Raw genomic sequence first — 12500 nt, forward strand, 5'->3', positions numbered from 1 at the left:
CAAAGATCCGAGTGACGTCAACTGCATTCTATCTATATAAAAGCTCAAGATCATTTTTTTTTCGCTGTCACAGATGGTCCGGGGCTTGAGTTCCACTCTGAGCGACGACTGTTGAGTCCTTTGAAAAAGCTCTTTACTCACATTTCCTCCGCGTATCATATGTAAAATATTATGTACCTGGCCGTTACCAGTATTATCTCCGTCGAAAATTTTTAATAATATCGCATAAAAAGCACCATGTCTCGTCCTAGACGTTGCGTTGCTGTTAAAGCGTTTTGAGCGCGTATAGTGGATATTGCGCCATATAAATGCCCAGTTTTGTCCTGGATACAAAGATAAGTTAGTAACGAAGGAAAGTTAATGCACTGTGACCGACGTGCACTTATTTGCAGGTCTGATTACCCAATTCTTTGTGGGCTCATTGCTGTAATGGAAATCTTTAAAAAAGAAATGACGCAAAATATTGTCCATTACAACAATGTTAAACCAAACCCTTAAAAGGGTTCGGATGTCAGACTTGCATATACTATGTGACTCATATTTTTCTTCACAATCAATTCAATTTTTGGTATATTATCTAAATCATCTCGTTTTGAGGTGGAAGGTTAGATATTATTTATTAAGTAATAAATAATAAAATGAATATAACAGCTTCAACAAAAAAAGAAAATACCTAATACAGACTGTTTCGCCCTCAAAACCTATCTTCAGCCAACAACAAAAATAATGAAACATAAACGTTTTACTAAAAAGTAAAAAAAAAAAAAAATAAATAAATCGAGGGCATTTCGTAATGTATTTATGTTTTCATTGTTTTTTATTGTTGGCTGAAGAATGGTTTTGAGCTCAAAACGTTCCGTGTTTGGTATTTTGATCTTTTTTTGAAGCTGTATAATATGTATCTTTCTTTAATACTTTGTACAGTCCACAGGTTCTAGTAGCTTAGTATCACTTTGACTTAAATCATTTATTATATTATTATGACTTACTGAAGCATACTGGTTAGATGGCTGGGCGTAACCGTGGTCATAGTCTACAATGGTGAAGTTGTCGTAGAGGCGCCAGAAAATGGTATCGATACCGCTATGGTAGTCATAGGCATCCCATTCGATACTGAAATCGGACAGAATTTTAACATTGCTATATTGAAAGAGATAAATAAAAATATACAAGATGCACAATGTAGTTTTTTTTTTCTATTGAAGGCTATTATTTGGTGTAATAGTAAGATATCCTACAGGCCAGAGCGCAGCAAGTATCTATATCAAAAGGAAAGAATCAATTTATCGCACCGATACAACTTTAGAATCATAACAATCTTAACTGAAATAGGAATAAATTTATGATATTAAATTTTACATGCAAAATAATGTTGTTGTTTTTTTAACATCTCCTTCTGGTAAAAATGTATTGCCCTATATCTGATAGTTTTTTGATTTTTAAAAATCAGAATGAATGCATGGTGAAATGATTATCAATCCTATTTTCCTGATTTGTATCAGAATTTTAAACTTTTGGTTTGACTAAAAAAAAATGATCAATCAAAGATACCAGGTTCAAATATACCACTAAGAGCATTTCTACTTGACATTTTCCATTAACACTTTACAGACGTTAAGGTGACTCAATTGTTAGGATTCTTCAATTCATTTTCAAAATTATAAACCATTTGACTCGAAGGAAAAAATTAGAAGAGCTCGAGAAGACAGGCTTAGAAAATCAACCAGAGATTCTTCCCCAAAATCCTGAAGCAATGGAAATATTTCTGGAGAAATAACAGAAATTTCAAACTAAAACTAGAATTTTATTGGTAGACACAAATGAATGTCTGACAAGTGAAAAAAATGTACAAAAATATGCAGGATTTACCTGAATTTGAGACATTCATAGAAATATTTTGTGATTGGAGATGCAAAATTTGTAGAATTGTCGGGGTCCCGTGGAGATGGGACATATTCAGGTAGGCTGGAAGAGTCTGTAGCAATTTTTTTCCACCATTACAAAGAAGATTAATTAGATAGCATAATAAAACCATAACATCACATATTGTAGGTCAAATTTGCTATGGACAAAGAGTTGTGTATAGTTATTGGTATAAGGTCTAGTCATCTCACTTGTCAGGAGTAGTAAGAAATGAAAAGACCACGAGAGGAGGGGGGGGGGATTCTTTCGTCATTGATTAAAGATCTGAACAAGCATGTATAAAAGGTGCCAGACAAAGCAGAAAAGAAAAATACAAGAAAAAAAAAAACACATCCCCCCAAAAGATGTCTACCTCGACTGGGGATTGAACTTCAGACCTTCTGATTGCCGGTCAGACGCGCTGTCATTACACCACAGAGGCTCCCGGTAGTTGGGACAATTTTAAAACCTATATTCTTCACAAAGGTACGCGTTTTACGCTGTGAACCCTCGCTTGCTTCAAACAACATTTACATTGAACAAGAGAGGATGAGGACGAAGACAGTTGAGTTGCTCAATTTTATATTTTTGAAAATATCAAATTAAGAAAATAAGGATCAGGTACCGGTGTAACTGTGTCAGTTGTAAGGAAGGAAAAGGTGGGAGAGTGGAGTTTTCTTTCGTCATATATTGCAGGTACAGGCAACTGGGCAAAGAGTTGTGTGTAGTCATTGCTACAAGTCCTGGTCATCATATGAGAAAGAGTTAGTTTTCTTTCGTCATAGATTGCAGATATACAAAGAGTTTTGTGTTTTTGCTGGTTACCAAAGTATCAGGAGGAGATATGTGGCTATGTGGTCTTATGGTATAACTCTCGCTTTCGGATCGGAAGGTCCTGGGTTCGAGCCTCACTCGGCGCATAGTGGAATCCTTGGAAAAGGTTCTTTACTCACATTCTCTCACCTACTCAGGTGTAAACGAGTACCTGGTCGTTAACAGCGTTGTCTCTGTCCCAAAAAATTGTAATATCGTCTAACAGGCGTTTTGTGCCGTCCTAAATGTTAAGGTGTTGCTGTTGACCAGGAACCCCTTGTAAATGGCATTGCGCTATATAAAAGCTCAATTTTAAAGCTCAACATGAGAAGGAATTAGTTTTCTTTCGTTATAGATTGCAGGTCAAGATTACTATGTACAAAGAGTTTTTTTTTGTTTTTGCTGGTTTTCAAAATATCAGGAGGAGATAAGGAAGAATTGAGGAATAAGGAGGAAGAGAGGAATCTGTACAGAGTGTACTCACGTCATAGATTGTAGGTCAAGACTGTTGTGGACATAAAGCTGTGTGTAGTCATTGGTACCAGGGCTGGTCAGCCAGAGATTTTGTATGATTGGATCTGATGTATCAATGTGAACAGTGATGGACTCCACGTAAGAGTAGGCAAAGTCTCTCAGGTCATATGACCTCACCTGGAAATTGTAGGGGATAAAAAACGCCAGATATATGTTACAGTGAATGACATAATCAGTCGGATGGCGAAAAGGTTTGAACTGAGATATTGCCCAGTTAAGTTAGAATGTCAATTTTTATCAAAAATGAGTTCTTGTCATAAATGATTAAATCAACCCTTTTTGTACATCTATGAGATATATCAAAGCTTAATTTCACTTCTAAATATTTTTACAGCTAGTCAAGTTGAAAAAGTATGACATTTGAGAAAAGTTGCTTGGATACTTTTCCCATACATCTGACAATAACTTCATGAATAATTAACCGATTTACTTCAAATAAAGATTAAAATGCTCTGGGGAGCATATTCTTTCAAAAATGCCACACAAAAAATGTAAATCCAAAATTTTTTCCGTCCGACTGATTATGTCACGGACTGACACATATTACATGAGCAAAATGTACAGAACAGGGAGGAAATGTCTTGCTATTAGACTCTCTACTCTTTTGGTTCCTTGATCCTTGGGAGTGTGTATAAATAAAGCTCCATCTATTGAAACCATACGGGAAATTTTTCTCTAGGGTCTATTCCAAGGGAAGACTGGAATAACTCAGGCGTCAGCCGCAGTGCAGTCCGCAAATTGAGCTAGGGGGAGGTGACTTGCTCAAGGCCACACAACGCAGCGGCATGTGATCTAATTCGGTACCTTTCGGGTAAGATGCAAAGACCGTACTGCTGAGCCACGCTGCTCTCTATGTAACCAGTCCTTCGGAGTACTAATAATGAATTTGTTACATAAAGGTTGGTTATATATGTAACAGGATGTAAATGCAGATTCTTAGGATTACCGGGTGTAAAAGACCAAGCATGGATTATCTTTGTTGACGATCAATATATATTTAGAATAGAAAATAAGACTCCATCACTCTACACCAGAAGTTGAATTACACAAGGTATGTATCCAGTCCTACTGAAGAGTGGCTTTACACTTCCAGTTAGATAGGAACCAGTTTTTTGACACCACACGACCTACCTTTCCTAATGGTTATTAGATAACACATATACATGAAATTATTTCTCGGGCTCATTGTTTAACGAGTAGTGGACCCAGCCATGGCCAGGACCTTATTGTTATTCGTTTCCCACTGAAGAAAATAATATAAATTGTTGTGGTATTGTATCATCTTCAAATCTGCCAATGCTATTACCACTACATTATTACACTCTGCTGATGCTTCAGCTAATGATGTTGCCAAAACAAAACAACAAAAAACAAACACTATTATTACTACTTATTCTACTATTACTGCTACAACGACTACAGTAACATTATTATTATTATTATTATTATTATTATTATTATTATTATAATTATTATTATTATTGTTATTGTTATTATTATTATTATTATTATTATTATTATTATTATTATTATTATTATTATTATTATTATTATTATTATTATTATTATTATTATCATTACTATTATTATTATTATTATTATTATTATTATTATTATTATTATTATTATTATTATTATTATTATTATTACGATAACCAAAGATTTGCATATTACAAAATCACTGTTAAACTTACCCAAAACCTGACTGTATCGCCATCCACAACGCCTGGGTTGAAGGTTCGAGTCATGTCCAAGTTAGGTTCGTCCACAAATGACCCCGTCCCTGGCAAACCCAGAGTGGCGCCTCCCTGGTGATCTACAGAATAGGCTGTAGTAAATCTGACAATACCTGAAATTTGAACAAAAAGACGTCAAAATGGACATATAATCTGGCCCCTATCACAGATGTCTCATTTCTGGCGTTATCATTGTTATCGATATAGATAGAGTGAAGTTGACGTCAAACAGGTCTTTGTTATTGTTTTTTATTTGCCACCCATGTTTATGAGTAAATCTCACTAAACTGTATTATCCAGACTATAGATAGAATGAAGCTGACGTGACTCAGGTCTTTGCTATTGCTTTTTGCCATCTGCGTTTATGAGTAATTCTCACTAAACTGCATTAACCAGATTATAAACGTTTGAGGTTACACATAGTTTTGTTTGTTGGTCAGTTATAATTCCGGATGGCAATATTGTGATGTTCTAAGCCAAACGCTTACAATCTATAAAAGGTATTGGTTTCGCATTTTGTGTGTTGGTCCGTTATACTTCCGAATGACAATGTTGTGAGTTTCTCAGCCAAGCGCACACTATCTCTAAGTACTCTTTGTTGCTGTTTTTAGACAGACATTCTGACGATTACTTCTCACTAAATGATATCGATCATACTAAAAAACGTTCAAGGTTACACGAAGCAATGTGTGATGGTACGTTCTATCCTGCTGGCGGATGTTGTGAGTATTTATCTAAATGCACAGCATCAATAAGCCTATTTAATGGAGCTCAGCCTACAATGTTTATTAAAGTAAAAGTACTATGTAATGCTTCTAATTCAGTGTATTAGCGAAAATCCGACCTTTCCCGCCCCCCCCCCCTATTTTTCGAAAAAAAAAAATCAAGGGTAATCTAGATCAAATCAAAATGATCGAATAGAAACGATAATAATGTGCATCCATAGTTTCACATATCAAGAAATATGGCGACACTCGACCTCTCACTAGCCACATTTGATGACGTATCGCCACCAGTTGTCATGTCTTCCCTCTTTTAACATCTCTGGTCCTCATCCTTTACACTGCCGTGTGTACCGACAATTTCTGAGATTGGAATTTGAGATTGGAAGTGGAATCTGTTTTGTCAAGATAGTTGTCCAATCCATCCTTTCCCAGTTTCATCCCAGATTCTTCCAATTTCTCGTGTACCTCCTGTTCCCAAAACTCGATCTCATTCTCCTCCACATGTCCCTTCTTCTTTTTTTTTCTGTTCTTTTCCCCCCTCCCTCTTCTACCTTCTCTTCCTCCTCTCCCAGCTCCTAGGACTCCTCTTTATCATCTTCCATTTTTACATAACGTGCTGCACAGATGTCTACGACGACGTAAATGATGATGATGATGATGATGATGATTGTAATGATAATGATGATTGATGATGATGATGAGGATGATGAAGATGCTGCTGCTGCTGCTGCTGCTGCTGCTGCTGCTGCTGCTGATGATGATGATGATGATGATGATGATGATGATGGTAGTGGTGGTGCTAGTCTTGGTGATAAAACCTAAAAAGGAGAAAGCTTACCCCAGATATTAGTGATAGCTGTCCTAGGCCTTGTACTCTCGTAGTCATCATAACTGGATTCAACCTCACTCTCGTCCACCACATATTTCAGCAGTTCGTTGTTGTGGTGAAATGAGTTCCATTACCTGTCCGTCCAGTCCACTGAATAAATATAGAAGGAACGAAATTGATGTCACCCAGCTCTTTGTTACATCTTTTTTAGCCGGTCATTTTCATCAATAGTTCTGACTAAATTATATCAATCAAACTGTACACATTCAAGGTTAAACATAGATTTGTGTATTGGTACAATATATCCGGCTGGCGGATGCTGTGAGAATTTTGGCTCAACGCAAAACATTAATAAACAATAAATAGATTAATGATAATTTATAAAAAAAAATAAAATAAATTATGAACACATAAACCATAGATAATTTAACAAAAATTGAATATATGAATGCATAAATGAAGAAGGAAATAGAAAAATATATTAAAGAAAGAGGATATAAATATGTAAATAGATATTACTCTAAGAGGTAAAAGATCAAATCTAAAATATTTGTAAAGAGATTTGAGCACGTTTATTGGATATTGCGCATTATAAAGTTCAAGTTTTTAAAAGACTCTTTGCATGGAATTGAAGCTTCAATTCAATTAACGAATACATATGAGTTGGGCGTTTCGGGTTTCCCCTTGGTCGACAAAACACCAGGAATGAACACGCTAAAGACTAGTAAGAGATGAGAAGATGACATAGTTAATGCGAATTCATGTCGTTTTGTTGACGAAGGGAAAATCCGGAACGTCGACATCATCATCTGTCTTACGGCTAACCTACACCGGAGACTGACTCCGACGACCCGGCATTGCCGTCCTCTGCCGTCTTCCGGATAAATACGTCGGGCACGGACAAAATACTAAGAATAAAGAGAAGAGCCCCAAGACCTACCCATACCAAGCACCCGACGTCCTCTGCCGTTTTATTTTTCGAGCTTTGTATGGACGAAGTGGCCGAGTGGTTAAGGTATCGCACTGTGACACGGAAGCTCCCGGGTTCAAGCCCCCGCTTCAGGCATTTTCGTTTTATTTTTCCTTGAGCAAGATTATTAATCCCCAATTTGCTCACTTGGACAACATGGGTGATTCCTGTTGACATCAGACATCTTTGATGAATGATCTATATTCCTTCATGGAATGCATAGGCGACGATATAAAAAAAATAATTGAGCTTTATATAGCGCAATATCCACTAAATGTGCTCAAAGCGCTTTACAAGGGGTCCCTGGTCAAAAGCAACATTTAACATGTAGGACGGGACATGGCGCCTGATAGGCGATATTACAATTTTTCGGACAAAGACAACGCTGTGAACGGCCAGGTACTCATTTTACACCTGATAATGTAAGTAAAGAGCCTTTTCAAAGGACTCAACTATGCGCCTAGCGCGAGACTCGAACCCAGGACCTTCCGATCCGAAAGCGGGTGTCATACCACTAGACCACATAGCCGCACATATTTATCTTATCGACGATATCTTCTGATGTCGTGGCAGAAGGGCATAATTTAGAAATGCCTAGCATCACCACATACCTGTGACGGGAGTGAGAGTGTGTTGCCAGACATAGCTAGTGTTGGGAGCGGCCGTTTCTACCCTGATGATACCAGTATGGATGGTGATGGAGGAGGTGGGGTCGTAAAGGAACAGACGTCTCGCTTTCTTGTAGTTGGTCGCCACGTCATGACATGTGTGGATTATAGAGTACATTCCGGATGTGGACACGCTGAACGAGTGGCTGGACTGGAAAGGAAATTAAAAAATAATTGCATCATGAAAACATGTTATGAATTATATATATATATATATATATATATATATATATATATATATATATATATATATATATATATATATAATTCATAACATGTTTTCATGATGCAATTATATATATATATATATATATATATATATATATATATATATATATATATATATATATAATATACAAGGGTACGCTGAAAAGTCTTGACGTCGCCTCATTTCAACATAGTCAGCGTTTCCATTCACAATGAGGCGACAACAGCAGCAATTTCTGCTTACACTACTCTGTTATGACGATCTATCCAGGATGCAAATTCCGTACCGGACTCGTGCACGGTCGCAAACCTGCCCGGTCGTTCCTCACAAAGCACCGTTCAACTAAATGCTCTGCGGTTTCGGGCTCTCGACCACATCGGGTACTTGTTGGACAGGTGGCTAGCAGTCTCTCGACCGAAGCCGATTGACTCCCACCCAGGACCTCGTATAGATGTCACTGGCTGCCACCCAATTGCCTCCTCTTGCTGGTGGAGATGCCTGGCAACTTTTCCCTCATTTTTGAGGAGTCATGTCTCCGTCCCCTCGAGAGATTTAATTCGGCCAAATCGACTTCATCTCGTATATGTGCAGCTCTGTCCGAAGTCAGGGGAGCTACGTACAAGGGTTGCCGGCAACGGTCGTTGCAACAGTCGTTGCATAACGTTGAAGAGGAATTCGTGTATCATACTTGGAAACAATTGAGTCACCTCCTCATGCATATTGCCATCACTACCAAAAATTGTCCCGTTGAGGTGTCTCTTAATTCTTGGGAAAATGAAAAAGCCACTAGGAGCTAAATAAGGACTTCAAGGAAGTTGAGGGGGGGGGGGGGGTGCTCTACTACACAAAAATGCTTCTTTCAATGTAATCATACGTTTGAGTGAATATTCTCGGTATCCAACGGAAACATTCGTGTCTGTATCCAGGAATTTTCGAACAATATATCATGTGATCCTCCGTTTCAAAACGGTATTATGTCGGGATGATTCAGATCTCAAAAAGTGAATTTAGAGATAGAACGATGAGAAATACGCTTCAACAGTCGTAACGTCACTTCCCTCGTAATGACGCATGGTAACTTAGTAACTGGCTCTAAACTATCGGAACAATGACGGACGCCCTTATAAAATATTTCTCCGACGAGCATAAAAGCGTACCCATTAAAAATCTGATCATGTTTTGACTTTTACACATTCCGATCACAAGACATATGAAAAGTTCTAGCCAGTATGAAGAGTAAAAAGTACCGAATTTTTTTGTTTAGAACCACGATGGCCGCCGTTTCTTGGCGACGTGACATCAGACGATTGAATCCAATTGGACCTTAGAAGTTTTTTCAAAGCAAGAAATAGTATCTATACTCCAGCATGACGTAGAGAAAGTGAACCCAAGTTTGATATTTGTGGCTATGAATTTAATTTCCCCAACCGACTAGATCTCGACATAATACCGCTTTGAGACGGTGGGGCACATATCCAACTTCTCCCTTTGCAGTGTCTTTAATAAATTAGAACACGCAATTTCTATCATTGTCACGTCTTTAGAACCACGTCCATCTTGACTTTAAGAGAAATTTATGAGCTAAAATAATGCACACAAAAAGACGATTGTTAAATATCTCGTATGAGAAATTTATGAGCCAAAATTATGCACACAAAAAGACGATTGTTAAATATCTCGTAATATATTATACAAAAATTGATTATACTTACCCCACCACTGTTAGTGGAACTACTGGTCAACATGGACTGCTTGACCAACTGACCGCTTGATGCCACAAGTTTCCAGATTTCGAAGGAATAACTTGCGATGCCAGAGTCATTGTCAACCCAGTTAGACCAAGTCATCGTTACGGGGCTCTGGTAGTGGGGTGGGGGGAAGGGGGGGGGGGGGTTGTGGAGATAAAAAGCGAAGATTGACTATCATGTAAGAAGAAACACTTTGCTGTCGATCTGTTTTTTTTTTAGTAATGTATTTAAATATTTTCATTGTTTTTTTTTTTGTTGGCTGAAGAAGAGGATTGAACCCGAAACGCTCCATGTTTGTTTGTTTTTTAAAAGCTGTTTTGCTGTTTTAAAAAAAATTTATTTTACAGTCCACAGCCTCTAGCAGCTTAGTGTCACTTTGATTTGAGAAAGAGTTGTCCCATTGAAACGATTGAACCTCGTTATCTCCGTTTCCTTTGCATTAATTATTGCTTGTTACCCTTGGAATAGGACACTAGTCTATCACAAATTACTTTTCGCAAATCTAATAGATTAAACCATAGAGCGGACAGTCGAAGTGAGCTTGAGCTTTTTTTTTTTTCTATAGCGCAATATCCACTAAATGTGCTCAAAGCGCTTTACAAAGGGTCCCTGACCAACAGCAACACGTAACATAAAGATTGAGGCAAAGGCTAAACTTTAAGTATTGACATCACGCAAACAAAAAGGAAAAATAAAAGAGTAAACTTTAAGTAGAGGCATCACGTAAACAAATAGAAAAAAAAAACAAAAAACAAAACAACAACAACTACGAGCTTACAGATGTAGCGACATCAGCAACGTCTAGCATCTGGTTGAGGCAGGTGGAGCCACTGTAGCAATGGGAAGGATTGACAATATCGATGGTGTATGTGTTCGCATTACTCTGAGTGCGACCGTTGTAGTAGTGAGTGGCGTAGGAGTTGGCTTCGTGGTTCTTGATTGTGACGTAGCCGCCGTTGTCCGACTGGTAGGTAAACGTGATGCTGGGTGGGGGCGGGGAAGGGGTGAAAGGGGGAGAAGTGAGTATATTATTAGACCGTAGATAAAAGTCAAAACATCATCAGATCTATAATGTTTTTCTCCTCTGGATACACTTTTATGCTCGTCGGAGAAGTATTTCATAAAGGCGTCCGCCATTGTTCCGATAGTTTAGAACCAGTTACTAAGTTACTTTGCGTCATTACGAGGGAAATGACGTCACGACTATTGAAGCCTATTTATAGCCTGATACAATAGCAAGCTAACGATTTCGTTTTCAACCTGAAACGATCGACGAACGACGAGGAAGAAAACGAAAATTCTCAGAGTAATAGGACATATCTTCGTTTTCTTCCTCGTCGTTCGCCGATCGTTATAAGTTGGGAACGTCATCATTAACTTGGTACTTACATAAAATTACGTCACCTTAGCTCAGTTAGTAGAGCACTCGCTTCACACGCAAAGGGGCGGTGATCGATCCTGATGCAGCTGATATTTGTTCTGACCCTCCCCCCTTTCCCCACAGTAATGATTTTAGAAAATTTTAGATATGACCGAAAGTACTTTGCAATGAACGAGCGTCCTATCCAAAGGATAGCAAGAAATTGCTATTGTCCGTTTAATGAAGTAGTAACCGGTATTAAATTCGGCTCCAAGGATCTAATGGGTCTGGAGGACTAGTATAAGGCAACGATCATCATATAAAAGAGAAAGTGATGCGAGTATATCGTTAGTGGTGAACTATTGACTACAAATCACAAAAATCACAATTCACTTCCGTTTGTTGGGCGTTGTGTTGCATTTTGACGGAATTTTTATTTGTTTGTTTTTGTTTTGTTTTTTGTTTGTTTGTTTGTTTGTTGGGTTTTTCTTTTTTGGTCTTCTGCTTTCTTTGATCAAATTTTTTTTTAATCCCTTTATTTGCCATTAAGGTGAAAATTGTCTAAGTAAAGACTGGAATAATCCTGGCGTTAGCCGCATGGCAGCGCCCTGAAATGAGCTAGGGCGAGATGAATTGTTCAAAGCCACACACAGGTAGTCGAGTTCGAAACATTTCGGCTACAAATCTAAGGCAACCGCTAGCCAATTTGCATTGGGTAGTACAAGGCTATGAGTTAAGTAAGCCTACACTATGGAACAACTCTCATTGGCAATCTCAAAGTCCCAGGTTTGAGAGTTTGTTGCCAAGATAAGGGTCATTTAAATCGATCGATATTTGAAGGACGAGTTTTCTGGCCAAATTTTAAAATATTGGTTTTTCCAGAGTACGCTGAGAAGACACATTAGCTCGCTCTTCAGGCTGTAAACTGAGTGCATTCAATTTCCTCTACGGTCCGTCTTGCTCTCCATTCGATCATTCCTTTCAGTCGGTCTCTTGTTTTATCATAG

General features: G+C 38.0%; 1 protein-coding gene across 1 annotated transcript in view; it reads right to left on the reverse strand.

The window, feature by feature from the left end:
• Positions 1 to 6645, reverse strand: part of LOC144971755 (uncharacterized) — a 77445-nt gene extending 70800 nt beyond the window's left edge. Inside the window, exons 1-4 of the mRNA XM_078912828.1 lie at positions 6549 to 6645; positions 4944 to 5098; positions 3200 to 3366; positions 990 to 1113 (exon numbers count right to left, since the gene is read on the reverse strand). Of these exons, the coding sequence (XP_078768954.1) occupies positions 990 to 1113; positions 3200 to 3366; positions 4944 to 4997 (345 nt within the window). The 5' untranslated portion in view covers positions 4998 to 5098; positions 6549 to 6645. The remainder of the gene's footprint in view (positions 1 to 989; positions 1114 to 3199; positions 3367 to 4943; positions 5099 to 6548) is intronic.
• Positions 6646 to 12500: the final 5855 nt, after the last annotated feature.

This window comes from Berghia stephanieae, chromosome 4, assembly GCF_034508935.2.
Source record: "Berghia stephanieae isolate SIO BIC M18660-M18661 chromosome 4, UCSD_Bste_1.3, whole genome shotgun sequence".
Classification (NCBI taxonomy): domain Eukaryota; kingdom Metazoa; phylum Mollusca; class Gastropoda; order Nudibranchia; family Aeolidiidae; genus Berghia; species Berghia stephanieae.